The sequence below is a fragment of the Oncorhynchus tshawytscha genome, linkage group LG28, assembly GCF_018296145.1.
Source record: "Oncorhynchus tshawytscha isolate Ot180627B linkage group LG28, Otsh_v2.0, whole genome shotgun sequence".
NCBI lineage: Eukaryota > Metazoa > Chordata > Actinopteri > Salmoniformes > Salmonidae > Oncorhynchus > Oncorhynchus tshawytscha.
The window spans coordinates 25,213,441-25,231,965 of record NC_056456.1 but is presented as its reverse complement, the minus strand read 5'-3'; the positions used below and the strand labels follow the sequence as shown (position 1 = coordinate 25,231,965).

At 42.3% G+C, this 18,525-nt stretch overlaps 1 protein-coding gene across 1 annotated transcript in view; it reads left to right on the top strand.

The window, feature by feature from the left end:
• Window positions 1-18,525, top strand: part of LOC112227382 (receptor-type tyrosine-protein phosphatase N2) — a 144,087-nt gene that overhangs the window by 17,064 nt on the left and 108,498 nt on the right. The window contains exons 3-9 of the mRNA XM_042307841.1: window positions 7,934-8,053; window positions 13,931-14,054; window positions 14,745-14,889; window positions 15,904-16,276; window positions 16,815-16,927; window positions 17,102-17,285; window positions 17,588-17,634. Of these exons, the coding sequence (XP_042163775.1) occupies window positions 7,934-8,053; window positions 13,931-14,054; window positions 14,745-14,889; window positions 15,904-16,276; window positions 16,815-16,927; window positions 17,102-17,285; window positions 17,588-17,634 (1,106 nt within the window). The remainder of the gene's footprint in view (window positions 1-7,933; window positions 8,054-13,930; window positions 14,055-14,744; window positions 14,890-15,903; window positions 16,277-16,814; window positions 16,928-17,101; window positions 17,286-17,587; window positions 17,635-18,525) is intronic.

The window sequence follows — 18,525 nt, the reverse complement described above, 5'->3', positions numbered from 1 at the left end:
CATTAATGCACTTAAAAAGGAGAACATCTTTCTGAGAGAAGCCTTACTTGACATACAAACTAGATCTATGAGAGAAAATCTGGTACTTACTAGTATACAAGAAAATGAAGGCAAAGTTTTTGAAAATGTGGTGATGGGAGTTCCTTCTTACAGCGCTTCTGAACCCACGCGAAGCAGCCAATAAGATCCAACTGGAATGTGTACACCGTTTTGGACAGAGACATGAGCGCCCAATCGTTGCCAAATTTGCTTTCTTTAAAGATGAAATAATGGTCAAATGCCTGGGTAAAAGACTTGCTGGCACAAGAATAGGCATGAATGACCAGACTGGGGCAAAGTTCTGTACCCAATCTTCAAGGAGAATAGATTAAAATGGACATGTGTAGCTCTCGTAATCTATAAATTTGATATTGAAAACCAAATGTTTCAAGACACAAAGATGGCTATTTTAAATATTACAAAAGTTCCCATAGAGGACTCGAATAATGGAACACCCAATACTAGTCATGGTAGGGATTGAAATAACAAATCTATATAGAAAAGCAATCAAATTCAACAATTGTTAAAGAAATAAACTACAACTACACTATACCATTCTAGATAGGGAATGTTGGGAAACAATAGTATTAGACTTTCCTTTTATAGTATTTTTTATAAATTCATAAGACATTATTAGAAGAAAGGATAATTAGCTCAAGAATACATCTTCAAATATAAGGAACTGGAACACAGAAGTCCTCAATCAACATCGTAGAGATAAAAACACAGCAAGCAGAGGACATAGAAGGCACAGTATGTGGGTATGTGCAGATGTATTGTGATGGGCGGTGGGGTGTGTGTTTTTGTGTTGGGAAAAGTGTGGCGTTAAGTGAGTGAAAAAGAAAAACGGGGTTGTGAGAGAGAGCTTTCAACTGTGTGCAGATATGGGATGTATATTTTTAAATAAATAATAAATAATGTTTATTTATTGTCCTATCATGATAGAACGGTCCCCAACCCTAATCCCTAGACAGCCACCTGAGCGACCCATACACTAAAGAGAAGTCCTTATCTGTTCTATGGGCCTACTATAAATAGCCTATACGCAGTCAAATCAGAAATATGAATGCGGTCAGAGACCCACTAAAGCAGCACCGCCCCCTCAAGATTCTGAGCCTGCCTGGCAGGGTTGGTCCGACAATGTTCTCCCCTGATGAGCATTGTAGGACCAACTGATGGGAGAGCATAATATACAAGGAAATTCTCAAAGCTACAAATGAGAACCTAATGAGAACCAACACTTTTTTGGTTACTACATGATTCCATATGTGTTATTTCATAGTTTTGATGTCTTCACTATTATTCTACAATGTAGAAAATAGTACAAAATGAAGAAAAACCCTTGAATGAGTAGGTGTGTCCAAACTTTTGACTGGTACTGTATATATTTTATTTATATATATATATATATACACTACCATTCAAAAGTTTGGGGTCACTTAGAAATGTTCTTGTTTTTAAAAGAAAAGCACATTTTTTGTCCATTAAAATAACATCAAATTGATCAGAAATACAGTGTAGACATTGTTAATGTTGTAAATTACTATTGTAGCTGGAAATGCTGATTTTTAATGGAATATCTACATAGGCATACAGAGGCCCATTATCAGCAACCATCACTTCTGTGTTCCAATGGCACGTTGTGTTAGCTAATCCAAGTTGATCATTTTAAAAGGCTAATTGATCATTAGAAAGCTCTTTTGCAATTATGTTGGTAAAGCTGAAAACTGTTGTCCTGATTAAAGAAGCAATAAAACGGGCCTTCTTTAGACGAATGAGTATCTGGAGCATCAGCATTTGTGGGTTTGATTACAGGCTCAAAATGGCCAGAAATAAATAACTTTTTTCTGAAACTCATCAGTCCATTCTTGTTCTGAGAAATGAAGGCTATTAAATGCAAGAAATTGCCAAGAAACTGAAGATCTCATACAACGCTGTGTACTACTCCCATCACAGAACAGCGCAAACTGGCCCTAACCAGAATAGAAAGAGGAGTGGGAGGCCCCGGTGCACAACTGAGCAAGAGGACAGGTACATTAGTGTGTCTAGTTTGAGAAACAGACGCCTCACAAGTCCTCAACTGGCAGCTTCATTAAATAGTACCCGCAAAACCAGTCTCAACATCAACAGTGAAGAGGCGACTCCGGGATGCTGGCCTTCTAGGCAGAGTTGCAAAGAAAAAGCCATATCTCAGACTGGCCAATAAAAAGAAAAGATTAAGATGGGCAAAAGAACACAGACACTGGACAGAGGAAGATTGGAAAAAATGTTATGGACAGACAAATCTAAGTTTGAGGTGTTCGGATCACAGAAGAACATTCATGAGACGCAGAAAAAATGAAAAGATGTTGGAGGAGTGCTTGACGCCATCTGTCATGATGGAGGCAATGTGATGGTCTGGGGGTGCTTTGGGGGTGGTAAAGTGGGAGATTTGGACAGGGTAAAAGGGATCTTGAAGAAGGAAGGCTATCACTCCATTTTGCAACGCCATGCCATACCCTGTGGAATGTGCTTAATTGGAGGCAATTTCCTCCTACAACAGGGCAATGACCCAAAGCACAGCTCCAAACTATGCAAGAACTATTTAGGGAAGAAGCAGTCAGCTGGTATTCTGTCTGTAATGGCGTAGCCAGCACAGTCACTGGATCTCAACCCTATTGAGCTGTTGTGGGAGCAGCTTGTCCGTATGGTACTTAAGAAGTGCCCATCAAGCCAATCCAATTTGTGGGAGGTGCTTCAGGAAGCATGGGGTGAAATCTCTTCAGATTACCTCAACAAATTGATAACTAGAATGCCAAAGGTCTGCAAGGCTGATTCTTTGACGAAGCAAAGATTGAAGGACACAATTATTATTGAATTCAAAATCATTATTTCTAACCTTGTCAACTTCTTGACATATTTCCTATTCATTTTGCTACTAATTTCATGTATGTTTTCATGGAAAACAAGGACATTTCTAAGTGACCCCAAGCTTTTGAACGGTTGTGTGTGTGTGTGTGTGTGTGTGTGTGTGTGTGTGTGTGTGTGTGTGTGTGTGTGTGTGTGTGTGTGTGTGTATCACAAAATCACAAAAGTGAGTACACCCCTCACATTTTTGTAAATATTTGAGTATATCTTTTCATGTGACAACACTGAAGAAATGACACTTTGCTACAATGTAAAGTAGTGAGTGTACAGCTTGTATAACAGTGTAAATTTGCTGTCCCCTCAAAATAACTCAACACACAGCCATTAATGTCTAAACTGCTGGCAACAAAAGTGAGTACACCCCTAAGTGAAAATGTCCAAATTGGGCCCAAAGTATCAATATTTTATGTGGCCACCATCATTTTCCAGCACTGCCTTGACCCTCTTGGGCATGGAGTTCACCAGAGCTTCACAGGTTGCCACTGGAGTCCTCTTCCACTCCTCCATGATGACATCACGGAGCTGGTGGATGTTAGAGACCTTGCATTCCTCCACCTTCCATTTGAGGATGCCCCACAGATGCTCAATAGGGTTTAGGTCTGGAGACATGCTTGGCCAGTCATGCTTACCCTCAGCTTCTTTAGCAAGGCAGTGGTCGTCTTGGAGGTGTGTTTGGGGTCGTTATCATGTTGGAATACTGCCCTGCGGCCCAGTCTCTGAAGGGAGGGGATCATGCTCTGCTTCAGTATGTCACAGTACATGTTGGCATTCATGGTTCCCTCAATGAACTGTAGCTCCCCAGTGCCGGCAGCACTCATGCAGCCCCAGACCATGACACTCCCACCACCATGCTTGACTGTAGGCAAGACACACTTGTCTTTGTACTCCTCACCTGGTTGCTGCCACACATGCTTGACACCATCTGAACCAAATAAGTTTATCTTGGTCTCATCAGACCACAGGTATGACACATATGACACTGAGCACATGCACTCAACTTCTTTGGTCGGCCATAGCGAGGCCTGTTCTGAGTGGAACCTGTACAGTTAAACCAATGTATGTTCTTGGCCACCGTGCAGGTTAGTTTCAGGGTCTTGGCAAACCTCTTATAGCCCAGGCCATCTTTATGTAGAGCAACAATGATTTTTTTCAGATCCTGCTCTTGCTGTCACATTAAATGTTCTGTTATGAGAATTGTCATGCCACCTCTGTGGTGAATGTGGTTGCTTGGATGCTCTGCTCATTAATGGGAAAATGCTTCAATGGACCACAGATGTAATGCTTTTTATTTAGCATGGAAAGCCTTCCGTTACCAAAACCCACCTCTGAAATCATCAGGAACCGAACATATTTGTTTAATCATTTACTATAGAGAGCCACCACAGCAGCAGACTCCAGCTGTTTTCCTGGCTGCTTGGTGTTGTGTTGAGTGCGGCTACTCTAATGTGGGATGTGGGTAGGGGAGCTAGAAAAGAGCCCATGTCTGCATCCGTTATGGGCCCTGATCGAAAGTAGTGTACTATATAGGGAATACGAAATAGGGTGCCGTTTGGGACGCAACCCTTATCTCTACACTGGAGCCTAATGACTTGGAACAAAATATTTTACCTGGCCAGCCCCTGAGGGCCAACCAGAGCCTGACCAGACTAGAGTCATACAGAGTCCCTCTTTTCCCAGACCACTCAACCAGATCGATTACTCTGGCCTCCCCTGGCACAATCTGACATGTTTATTAACACTGTCTACATACCAAATGGCGCTCTCTTCCCTACATAGTGCCCTTCTTTTGACCATACCCCAGGCTGGGCTCTGGTCAAAAGTAGTGCACTATATAGAGAAATAACAGGGTGCCCTTTGGGATGCAGACACTGAGCTGGATGGGAAATAAAAGTCGTCCTCCTCTGGCAGCAGCTAGCATCACCATGGTCCATTAACTCACAGCCTCCCACTCAGAGAACCTTCTATTAGCTGTAGCATCACTCACAGTTGATTAGCTGCATGGACTGACGACATGCATGGCTTTGGTCTACCACACACTGGAGGAACACCTGAAGTGTAGTGCAATGCAGAGATCTTTTTTTCTATTTAGGTTTGAAGCGTCATCTCTTTTTGTAAGAGACAATCAGAATTCAGTGCACTTATCCACTTCCTGATTATTCATTTATTGGTTTACCCTTATCATTTTTGGTGATATCGTATAGATAGATGGATTGGTCAAGTTGCATCCTATTGAATTGATTGAATATGGGAGTTGTTTACAGTTGCTCCAGCTGTACAGACCAGTGTTGCACAGCAAAACATGACCACTTGGCCACTTACAAGCAGAAATAATACATCAGGGACAATCCAACAAGGCATTTCTAGATTCCAACCAATGAGCATCTCCACAATCATAATGCAAACCACTCCCATGATAAAGGCCTTTAAATTCTCGTTTGCTGTAATCCACGCCGTAAATCAAGTGGAAGGGAGGGGGCTCTGAAGCACAGCTCCAGATACAAGGGCGAAGATGGATGAGTGTCACGTTCGTCATAAGGAGTAGACCAAGATGCAGCGTGGTATGTTTCCATCCTTTATTTTGGAAATGAAAACTTCAAAGAACAAAACAACAAAACGAACAAACGAAACATGGAGCTAAATAATAATGCTCACTGGAAATTATATCTAGACAAGATCCCACAAAACACAATGGGGAAAATGGCTACCTAAATATGATCCCCAATCAGAGACAACGATAAACAGCTGCCTCTGATTGGGAACCATATCAGGCCATCATACAAATCACCTAGATAACCCACCCTAAATCACACCCGACCCAACCAACATAGAGAATAAACAGCTCTCTATGGTCAGGGCGTGACAATGAGAGAGAAGCTGTTCCTGACTTAAATATGGCCGGCGATACTGTAATTATGAGTAATAATTCAAACGCTGCCATAACTAGAGTACAGTACAGCAAACAGCCTGATACAACTGATGCTTTACTGAATGACATTGGATAGGATACTGTAGATTATTCTATGCTATGTTTTGTGAAAATAGACTGGATTCAATTAGATTAAATAATTTGTCATAAATTGTCAAAAACATGAAAGTCGTCTTCCTGGTCGTACAAAACATACATTACACAATATGGACAATACATACACTACAATAAAATGCGTCATTGCACAAGTAGAAGTGCTAAGTGCATACAGTAGGTTTCAGTCTCTTATCTCTCAGGGACAGCACTCTGCAGCAGTTGGGCATGCAAATCTTCACTATTGATTAGGCCTACGTTTTTAGACAATAACATAATTCTACCTAGGCTACAACAACATTGTTATCAAGTGAGCAAACAACTATTGGCTAGGTCTGTAGTTGGGGCTATAGAGTTCCCAGTTATCTTGAATGCACTGAAGTCAGAATAATGAGATTTCCTAATTCCCAGTTGTTTTGAACGTGGCATTTCTACCACTGTTCTTGTTGCAGGCTAGCTTCCCATTTCATCGCTACAAGCGCTATTTGATTCGCCAGATACGCTACACGTCCACATTCTGGATATGCCAAGCACAAAGAGGGACTGATCAAATACTGATATTTAATCGATTAGAAATGACATGAACCTCCCCTGGACTAAATTGCTTTAAAAAACCACAACAACAAAAAGCGTCCAGTCCCTTACCAACATGGACCATTGCCAACATGTCTGCATTGCACTATTTGAATTGGACCACACTCTGCGATGGAAGTGATATTTGTGAGCTAAAAACAATGATGAATTCAAAGATGTTGCAATGCAGTGTTATTCTACTGTCTCACATTATGCTGTTGTGCAGTATTATGACAATGTCTGTGTCCCAAATGGCTGCCATAGGGCTTTAATCAAAAGTAGTGCACTATACTGTATATAGGGAATAGGGTGCCAATTGGAATGTATACACACTCCAATAAGTGCTGGCTTTCTAATCTTGTCTAGATAGTGGGTTGTGGGTCCTGCTGTGTTTTCTCCACAGAATGCATCACCCCAGAGCCCATTGGTCACTGTCGAGCTCAGGGCCCAGTTGCATAAAACACCTTAAGTTAATTTTCCCCTTATCTTTTCCCTTAGTTTCCTTAACTTTAACAATGGAAGGTGCACAATCCATGGCTACAAAGCTAGCTGGCTAGTTAGCAAATTGAGAAAAAGTAACTACAAAAACATGGTTGTTTATCTTCTGAAGCTATTTGTTCATCCTGTTTATCCGGTTCTATTTTGCTATCTCACAAAATGAAAGCGAGATCTCTTTGATGGAGACTTTTAGTCAGTGAATCAGGCCATCTCCATGGTAACCAGCTACCCTTTCTGCCATACATGCCTTCAAACTACCGTAAAAACACTTAAGTATGCCCTTACCTAAGGAAATATTTGAGGGGCTCCATGCAACATCCTTAAACAATTCTCTTAGCTAAGGGGAAATGATTCCTTAAGGGAAACATTTCAGATGTTTTATGCAACTGGGCCCAGGCCCGCTGATATGGAGAGAAGGCTAGATGAACCTTCACTGATAACGTCTCTCTATTGATGAGCTGGTGCTTATCATCATGCTGATAGCATCCCCTCTAAAGTGAGAAGCATTATCTCCCATTGAAGAATATCTAAATCTCTGACAAACGCTGCTGTAGCAGGGTTGGAACTGAAGGGAGAATGTTGTGCTTCTTGGTGAGAAGCTTTTATCAAAATCAATAGTTTTTAAAAAGGCAACTCATAATAATGAATTGTGTCAAAGTATTTTCATTGGTACCTAACATTATTACTGTTTGTAAGGCAGACTTTAGTAGTGGTCCTTTGTAGCTCAATAGGTAGAGCATGGCTTATTACGCAAGGGTAGTGGGTTCAATTCCTGGGACCACCCATACCTAAAATGTATGCATGCACGACTGTAGGTCGCTTTGGATAAATGGCATATACTGTATATTACCATACTATACAGTATGTTCCTGACTCTCTTTGTCGTTCTTTCCCCAGATGGAATGTTCGGGAGGTGTCAATCCACACCCGTTCCGGTAGCAGAGGTGTATACGTATGATGTGTCTCCATCTGTGGTTCAGCGCTTCAGGACTCTACTGCAGAAACTCACCCACAGAGGTAAGTACAGTACACCAACGCTACCACTACAGTTTCTGCTGCTGCTGCCATCACTATCATCCACCCCTGAGTCATTAGTGTATGTCAATGTAACGTTGCCTGGCTACCCAGAGTCCTTGCTCCGGCCAAACACTACACAACGCTCACGGATGTTTGTTTCTTCTCCGCAATGAGTCAGGATCTGAGTACCTCCCCGACACCTTCCCCGAATGCAAACACATTCGGGACCGTCTGATTGGTCCAGAAACCGATGGGTTGGGCCAGCGCCAGAACATACATTGGTAAAGCTGCAGTCTGAACGCTTTGATTCATTGACAGTCGTTCCATTTAAGATGAGGGAGGAAGATTTATTTTTATGAGCATGGCTTTATTTCTATTACAGCATATTGGATGACTGTTGGATCACCCAGCTCAATGTAACATCGCTAGGTTTAAAACTAAAGTTTATAACGTTGGTGCACATGTCGAGAGACAAATTGGAGTAATCAAGGTGACAGACAGTGACACATTCAATACCACCTTGCACACTCTTGCCTGCATCTAACTGATCTAGGGTGTAAATTAGGGTGTAAAATTAGTTTCTATTGGACAAATTCAGGTAGGTCTATCCCCGTTTCATTCCGTTTGCTTCCGTTTAGGAAAGGTTTTTCAACAGAATCGGTGGAATGAATACACCCGCGATCAAATCAAATCCCATTTTTTGGGTCGCATTCATATGTTCAGCAGATATTATTGCGGTTGTTGCGAAATGCTTGTGTTCCTAACGCCGACAGTGCAGTAATATCTAGCAATTCACAACAATACACACAAATCTAAAAGGAAATGAATGGAATTAAGAAATGGAATTAAGAAATATATAAATATTAGGACGAGCAATGTCGGAGTGGCATTGACTAGAGCACAGTATATACATATCAAATCAAAAATCGAATCAAATCAAACTTTATTTGTCACATGCGCCGAATACAACAAGTGTAGACCTTACCATGAAATACTTACTTACAAGCCCTTAAGCAACAGTGCAGTTCAAGAAGAGTTAAGAAAATATTTACCAAATAGACTAAAGTAAAAAATAAGAATAAAAAGTAACACAATAAGAATAACAATAATGAAGTTATATACAGAGGGCACCGGTACCGAGTCAGTGTGCGGGGGTACAGGTTAGTTGAGGTAATTTGTACATGTAGGTGGGGGTGAAGTGACTATGCATAGATAATAAACAGTGAGTAGCAGCAGTGTACAAAAAGGGGGAGGTCAATGTAAATAGTCTGGTGGCGATTTTATTCAATGTTCGGCAGTCTTATGGCTTGGGGGTAGAAGCTGAGTCTTTTGGTCTTAGACTTGGCGCTCGGGTACCACTTGCCGTGTGGTAGCAGAGAAAACACTCTCTATAACTTGGGTGACTGGAGTCTCTGACAATTTTATGGGCTTTCCTCTGACACCGCCTATTATATAGGTCCTGGGTGGCAGGAAGCTTGGCCCCAGTGATGTACTGGGCCGTACGCACTACCCTCTATAGCACCTTACGGTCAGATGCCGAGCAGTTGCCACACCAGGCGATGATGCAACCGGTCGGGATGCTCTCAATGGTGCAGCTGTAGAACCTTTTGAGGATCTAGGGACCCATGCCAAATCTTTTCAGTCTCCTGAGGGGGAAAAGGTGTTGTCGTGCCCTCTTCACGACTGTCTTGGTATGTTTGGACCATGATAGTTTGTTGGTGATGTGGACACCACTTCAGCCCCATTGATGTTAATGGGGGCCTGTTCAGCCTTCCTTTTCCTATTGTCCACGATCAGCTCCTTAGTCTTGCTCACATTGAGGGAGAGGTTGTTGTCCTGGCACAACTAATGTAGTTGGGGTTTTGTGTGGAACATATCAGGTACATTTCGTAAACCTTTAAGCATAACCTTAATATTCATTCACTGACTTTTATTCCACAAACAAAGGTATACTGACAGCAGATTTTCTACAGAATGTGCTAGAATGCCATGAACTTCACACCCCAGACTGTGCTTGGCATGTAGTGCTGTAATGACCATAAATGACCACCAGAGGGTAATCAATGCCTGTGTATCATAGACCATATGTGCTGTGTATTCCATCCTCCCAACAGCAGTATGTTATTGATGTATAAAGACAGAAGAAATGTAAGGACATGTTCATACAGAGCAAAATTGCAGAAATGGAGAAAGACATGACTTTTGATGTTAAATCCTATTTTACACAGCCATCAAGTCATCAGGTTTAATATTTACTGAACAATTGAACAATTATAATAGTTGTTTTATATAAATCAAATACAATATCCTCTAGCAAGCCCTGGAAATCCACATACATTTCTAGAAATCAGCTCTAGACAAGCTACATAATGATATTCAGATTCCATAGTGCACAGTGCTGATTCATTTGAGAGGGTTTATCAACCTATCCAGCTGAAATGAAATATGCTAATAGGTTATTTATCCTTGCTGTCTGAAAAACCATTAGGGAAACAAAACTGCAAAGAGCATCTGCATTTCAATCCCAAAACAGAGCACAGCAGAGCAACACGATGAGCAGAGCAGCACAAACCTAGATTGCATCCCAAAAGGCATCCTATTCCCTACACAGTGCATTACTTTTGACCAGATCCCTATGGGCTCAAAAGTAGTGAACAATGTAGGGAATAGTGTGCCATTTGGGATGAAGAACTAATGGCCTAGGAATATTCAACATAACGGCCACCACTGCCTCTGCTCTGACCCTCCAAGTGCTGGCCGGATAAAACAACAAAACAGAAACACCTCCATATTTTCAAAGCTACCAAGATGCCTCTTGTTTCTCCTCATCACAAGAACATAAACCCTGCTGATGTAGCACAGCATTATGGGGCTTTAACTTAACACAGAGGTTTTCCAGAAATCTTGGTTGACGAGACTCCTTGATGTCCAGCTTATGATGATGATGATGATCATGATTGGTCATGATTTTCTGGAAAAGCTGGACATTTGGGGAGTAACTGGAATTTTGCAACACTATTTCTGTTAAATCAGCCCCATAGTTTGTACATCTAATACCCTAACCCTGACCCCCTCCTTCTCACAGCTCTATCTCTGTTAACCCCAGATGCCCAACCAAGCGGACCTCTTCTTTATGTTCCATTGCTATGGACCCGTTTCGCCTGATGGTTGTGAAAACCTAAGCTGTGTGTGAATGTCTTGGCGGGGGTTACCGTTAATCAAGCTGCCGTGCCACATAACGTCTGCTCCTGTGAAAACACTGCCTGTGCTCTCCTCTCACACAGAAAGCCATCAGGGCCCCCATTAAAGCCATCATTGAGCACAGTTATTTTCTGGGTTTGATAGTCCTCCGTGTTTTACTGAGCCAGGCACTGCTCTGAGAGGTGTGTGGCAGGCAGGCCAAGCAGTAGCAGCAGACAGCAGTATGGTGGATTCCGAGTGTTCTATGTGTTCAGTGTGTTCAGTGTGTTCCGCTGCTCCTCCCTCATCAGGCTGTGGTGGATCTAGAAGGCTGGCTGGGTTCCAGAACCCTGGCCTCTACCTTCTGTGCTCCGCTCAATAGCATCATGGGATGCACCCACCACCGAGAGATCTGCATTGCTTGATGCTCTCATCTGGTAGCCATGATAGCACATTTGCATACCTAAGTATGTAAAAACGGAGAGATCATTTCAGACCACTGTGCCCATATCGATCCATACTTTTATTCCCTGGGATATTTTACTGATAGTTTTTACTGATTATACTACATTTTTAAGAATGATGACCCGTAACAATAGATGTTTTTATATATATATATATATATATATATATATATATATATATATATTCAGTGCTTTCATCTAATTCAGCTTGTGAATATACTAAGTCCCTATTAAGTTCCAAATAAAGTAACATGGTTGACTGTAACATGGTTGACTGTAACACGGTTGACTGTAACATGGTTGACGATTTTGACAGGGCAAATTGAAGCTTGTTGTGTGCAACAGGGTGTGGCAATTTAATGCAAGCATCACAAAAAAAATTTCATTGTTTAAACATTTCTAGCATGTTTATCTATGCATAACAGGGCTGATGTGTTATGCTCAACCCGCACAGGTTTCCACCACAAAATTCCCCAAAATGGCCAAAAAGAGTAGTACCAGCTCACCTGCTTTTACACTATGATTTGACTATTAGATTAGATTTTTATTTTATTTTAATTTTTCAATAATTTATAATTGGTTTGAGGTTGTTAAGTCATTGAAATTTAGAGCCATTTACCTTTTAAAATATTGTCCTAGTAGTACCAGCTGTGCAATTTGCTGATGGTCCCTAACTAGCCCTGAGGGGATATCAAATGTCAAACCAAATTGACCGTAAGCATTACGATTGGGTCGAGTGTATCTGCGCTCTGAATTGATGATTACTTGGGTGCTGCCAGGTGTGGGCATGTGGGCAGGATTAAAATAAACCCAATCATTCTGTGACGTACATTTTTTTCCTTATCCTCTCGCAAATGACCAAAATTACCCTATTTACACTTTATAGTCAATTTTGACACTAGAATAAATGTTTCTGTCTCATGTGGATGCCATATAGGCCACTTTCAAAACAAGAAGTTGCTTTTTTAGGGGCAATACCTCTTTAAAGGGAACTTCATTTAATATGACAGGCTTTTAACATTCAATAATGGTGTACAATTTCTACTTAAAAGTGACACTCTTTTTGTGGAATGACCCACATGCCTTCTTGGGAAAATGTGATTTATATAAGCCAAGCATACCTAGCCAAAATGCTCCCTTTAAACAGTAAGATGCACTGTGCAAGGTGACGTGTGATGATGTCATTGCAGATGCTATTTGCCAAGCATTCTAGTGTTGCTTGTATATTTCATGGATGCTGCCTCTCATCTGTGGAATGTCTCTATTGAATTGTTCAAGTGTGCGTGGCCATATTCTGGGTTATATTTGGTTCCGCCACCCCATCTGGTGTTGGCACCCGTCCTCAGTTCTGTTGCCAAAATGCGCTGTAGTTAAAGAAACAGAGGGGAATGCATATGTGGCTTATCATGTCGCCTTTAGCCTTGTACACCTACTAACAGGATGAAAGAATATTACAGGATGAGAAGGACTTAGGTTGTGTCCCAAATGGCACCATATTACCTTGATAGTGCATTACTTTTGGCCAGAGCCCTAAAGGGAATAGGTTTCCTTTTGAGACACACCCTAAGTCATTGTCATCCTGCAGTATTCTCTCAGCATGTTAGTAGGTGTACAAGACTAAAGTCTACGTGATGAGAGCCACATATGCATTCCCCTCTGCATCTTAGTGAACTTTGACCTTGTCCACCAGGGATAACATTTTTAAACACCTCTTTCCATTTGATATTAGTCACATGATGCAATATATAGTATATGTTCAACCACTTGAAGAGTTTATTTCCAAAACACTATATCCACCCATTTTTCACCAGAAATGATTTCTTATGGGTACCTTCATGTCTGTGTAAAATATGACTGTTTTTGGATTTTTAATTAATAGATTTAGGTGTGTATTAAAATGTGTTTTTCTGCTAAATGCTATGTATCCAAGAATTGTTCTTTAAACAAAGCTAATTTACCAACATTTCTGAAAATGGATATACCGTGTAGCGTTTTGGAAAGAAACTCTTCATTTGTTCTAGTCATTCTATACATTGTGAGTGTTCCTTTTGATGTGTTGTGTGCCGGGTTGAACTGGGAGAATATAACATTTATTATCGGACACTTCAGACTAACCTGTCTTTTCTTCCTTCCATTGTTTGTCACATAATGAAATACAGGCTCAATATATTTATATTAGCTGGTTCGAGTCTGACATTCTGAGTGTTCTTCCTGTTAATGTGTTATGTTCCAGGTTTGACCTGGGAGGATGAGACTGCCCAGCAGATCCTGTCCAAGGAGCTGTCTAAGCTGAGGAAGATCCCCTACAGACGCCTGCAGGACTCCAGCCCCCCTGTCTACAGCAGCAGCAAATCCAGGTCACTGTTCTGGCAGGCAGCACAATTCATTACACATGTGCATTCACACATGGACCAGTGGTGGCTGCTGAGGGGAGGGCGGCTCACAATAATGGCTGGAACAGAGCAAGTGGAATGGCATCAAACACATGGGAACCATGTATTTGATACCATTCCACTTATTCCGCTCCAGCCATTACCAGGAGCCCGTCCTCCCCAATTAAGGTGCCACCAACCTCCTGTGACACGGACACACACCTACAGACGCAGACAGTCAGGCATGCACGTACGTATGCACACACACACACACACACACACACAAACAAACATATCGTGCAGACCTCAATAGGACATTGATTTATGCTTCAGACTCCAGGAGGGCACATGCAATGAGATGACTGATGAGCTACAGTATCTGCCCTGCCCACCACTGGTTTAGGTCTGAATGGTCTAGTCTATCTCTGGATAGTCCACGTTATCTGTCTGTGTCTTCATGTGTCTCTTTCTGTCTCTCTCTCGTTCTCTCATTCTCTCTTTCTCTCTCTCTTTCTGTGTCATCATGTGTCTCTTTCTGTCTCTCTCTTGTTCTCTCTTTCTCTCTCTCTTTCTGTGTCATCATGTGTCTCTCTCTTTCTCTATCTAGTTCTCGTTGTCTCTGTCGCACTCAGCCACACCACTCATTCTTACTCTAACTCTGCTTGTCTGGTCCAGGCCCTCTACCCAGGCTATGGACTTAGGACACCGGAGGATCAAGCCAATGGAGGTGGAGCTCAGTAGAAACCTCCAGAACTACCTGCAGCGTCTGGGCCTCCTTCCCCAGGCCGCCTCCCCCGCTAGACCCAAGAGCCCCAGTAAGGTGAGGGCCCCTGGGGGCCACTGACCATCCTCAGGCCCCTCCAGACCCCTCCTTGCACCTGCTTTAGCCTGCGATGAGCTGCTGGACCATGTTTTACTTCTACATGCATGGACATCTCTATACACACACACTCACAAACATAGACACACACACAAACACACTAATGTACACACATAGACATACACACACACTCTCACAAACACACTAATGTACACACATAGACACACACACACACACACAAACTGACACAGCGGGAGCTGTGGATCCTCTTTATTACTCTGTATCATTATCTATCCACTTCTGAAGGTTGGTGAATGAATGGCTGTTGGTTGACCATTCACAGGGATAGTTTCCTGCTGGATTATTATGAGGGAGATAATGCCCACCGAGGGTTCAGGAGTTCACTTCCTTAATTAATAACGTCCACATGATGGGCTCTGTGTCATTTCTGTTCAGGGGGGGACCAACATGGCCTAGCTGAATGAGAGGGCCAAACCCCTGCTGAGGGCCAGGCATTGAGGGGTTGGGAAGGGTACCCCTTTATTTATGAAGGATAGGGTTGATGGCAAACAAGGGGGAGTTGCCTTTTGTTTAAGACAAACGTACGGGAGATGGATGGATATTGGAATGTTGTTGACGCATCCCTATACTATACTTCAATAGTAGATCATATAGGCTTATTTTACTGTTAACATTATCAATTAACCTTTCATTTGATGCTGGTGTATTACCTGGAGATTTAAGTGAAGCACTAAGTAAAGACGAACACGTTTGATTTATTTGGTCACGGCACTTTCAATACCAGGATAGTGGGTTCGATTCCCGGGACCACCCATACTTACAATCTATGCATGCATGACTTTCAGTCACTTTGGATAGAAGGGTCTGCTAAATGGTATATATTATTATATATTATTTGGTAACGCTTTCTATGAAGTACGTGTATTATGCTTTATAATGTCATTTATGATGCCTTATAATACACTTATAATGTGTTTATTTATTATCTTGCAGAGTGACCGTTACCCATCTGGGGTCTCCTCTGACTACTACTGGCCCAAGTCCCAGGGAGAGGCAAACTTCTCCCCACTGACGTCCTTCCAGCCTCCCTACCAGGACAGATCTTCTGCGGGGGATGGAGACCTCCTTGTGGCTGCTCTCAGACACTACCTGTCTGGGCAGGTACCATCTCAGACCGGGGTGTCCACCAAGGGCCCGGTCCTGCCCTCCCTTCGCCTACGCCCCTCCTACAGCAACAGTATAGACAGTACTGGGCCTAAAAAGACCTCTCAATCTCAAACACCTAACCTGGACAGACTTCTACTCCTCCAGACAGCTGGAGCCAGCCAACTCTCTGCTCCCAAGGACCCCCTCAGTACAGTGGATGGTATGTGCCTCATTAAAAATGCTTTCTTCCTCTTTTACTGTACAAGTTGTTCCTCATTATTTCACTGTGAACAGATGATCACCATTAGTAGTCATGTATGCATCCACTGGAAATAATGGTATAGCATGCTATTAGTTGTTAAAGGAATAATCCACTCAAAATATGTTTTATTATTCCACTGTTGATACAGTCCCAAAATGTTTTGCATGTCAGCAATCATGATATAGAACTTTCAAAACGCTGATCGTCACTGCCGGTGTCGTGCATTTAGTATTTCTGCCTGCTTGAACGGCAATAGCTGAGACACACATGAAAACAGGAAATGTTTTCGATGGAACATCTCTCAGAGATGCACTAAAATGATATACCACGATACCAGCACCCTGGTCTATAGTAGTGTGTTGTAGGGAATATACCTCCATTTGAGACACAACCATTGATATACTGTAGGTACTCTACCATAGTTATAACCCTTCCTCTCTCGAATCCCTCTTCTCTCCTCCTCTTATCCCCACTTCTCTTCATCTCTCCTCCACAGAGGTGTTCATCCAGAAGGTTCTGAAGAACGTGGGCAGACACGACGTGGACGTGGACGACCTGAGTCCTAAAGACCTGGACCAACTCTCTACGCTGATCACTGACGCCCTGCAGGTAGAATAAACAATAACGTCTCGATACTTGTCTTTCTTACTGTAATGCTCATACCTTTCTTACTTGATTTCACTGATTTAGCTGATTTCTGAGGAAGGTTTTACTTGGAATGAATGTGATATGTGGTTGCCTCACCTAGCTACCTTGTTGATAAAATAATACATGTAAATGCAGGTAGTGGATCAAGAACATACCCAAGCCCAGTCCAGAGCAGGACCCAGAGACCTGGGGGAGGAAGGGAACGAGGGTCCTGGAGGAGAAGGGCCTGGGGAACAGGAGGAGAAGGAGGAGAGTGTCCCTCCATCCACTACAGAGAAAATGGCGGAGAGCACTCCAGTAGAGGAGGCTGTAGTCCAAGGTACTTAACCCTGACCGACTGGGAGGAGCCCTCCATCTGTAGTATTATCCCATAGTTCTCTCCAACCCCTTTATCTGCTGCTTGTCTATCGATGCCAACTTCAGGGTGACTGGTTCAGATTGGCTGTTCTGTTCATTTTAAATGCAGTCAGACTTACTAGCAAAAAGTATCAGCTGAAAACGGTGAAAGGGAGAGTATACTGTATCTGCATGCTATTTGAGATATGCAAAGTTGGTGTGCTTTCTGCTTAATATTATTCTTGTTGTCAGTAAACATAGTAATTCTGTGTAATTTCCTGACAGAGCGACAAATGGAGGGAGACAGAGAGCCAGCAGACTCCAATGACAAGGTACCACATTTTGGACTCTTAAAGAGATAAATGGTTTGACAGCTGAGTGTAAAATGTCAAACGGAAGACTTATATTCTAAACGGTAATTTTATACTGTGTGTAGGGTATCAATCATCCAGATAAGATGTTTTTCAAAAGGAGTTTGGATAGTAATTTGATGTTACATCTGCAATGTAGACAGTAAACCAGTTGGTATACACAACTTAGAGAAGAAGTAGATTTTTTAAAAACGGATTAAAAGCTTTTCAAGTGTTGTATTGACTTATTTGTCAACGGAGAAAGTTGATGCTGTCAATTTGCAGTCCTATCTTTCAGATTATGATTATTGACTTGTATCCTATCGCTCCATGTATTCTTAGACTTTGATGAGAGAAGCAAATCGCCTCTTCCTCTCTATCAAAACAGTTCCTTTATTCAGTACACAAGTACTATAAGAAAATATTTATCTCATCATGATCAAGATGAGAAAAAGCCATAGTGCAATTATTATTTGATTCGTATTTGTTCTCTTGGGATCACCATGACTTGGGATCACCATGGCCTGGGATCACCATGACTTGGGATCACCATAGCCTGGTATCACCATGTCCTAGGATCACCATGACTTGGGATCACCATGACTTGGCATCACTATGACTTGGGATCACCATGGCCTGGGATCACCATGACCTGGGATCACCATGACTTGGGATCACCATGGCCTGGCATCACCATGACCTGGGATCACCATGACCTGGGATCACCATGACCTGGGATCACCATGACCTGGGATCACCATGACCTGGGATCACCATGACTTGGGATCACCATGGCCTGGTATCACCATGACCTGGGATCACCATGACCTGGGATCACCATGACTTGGGATCACCATGACTTGGCATCACCAT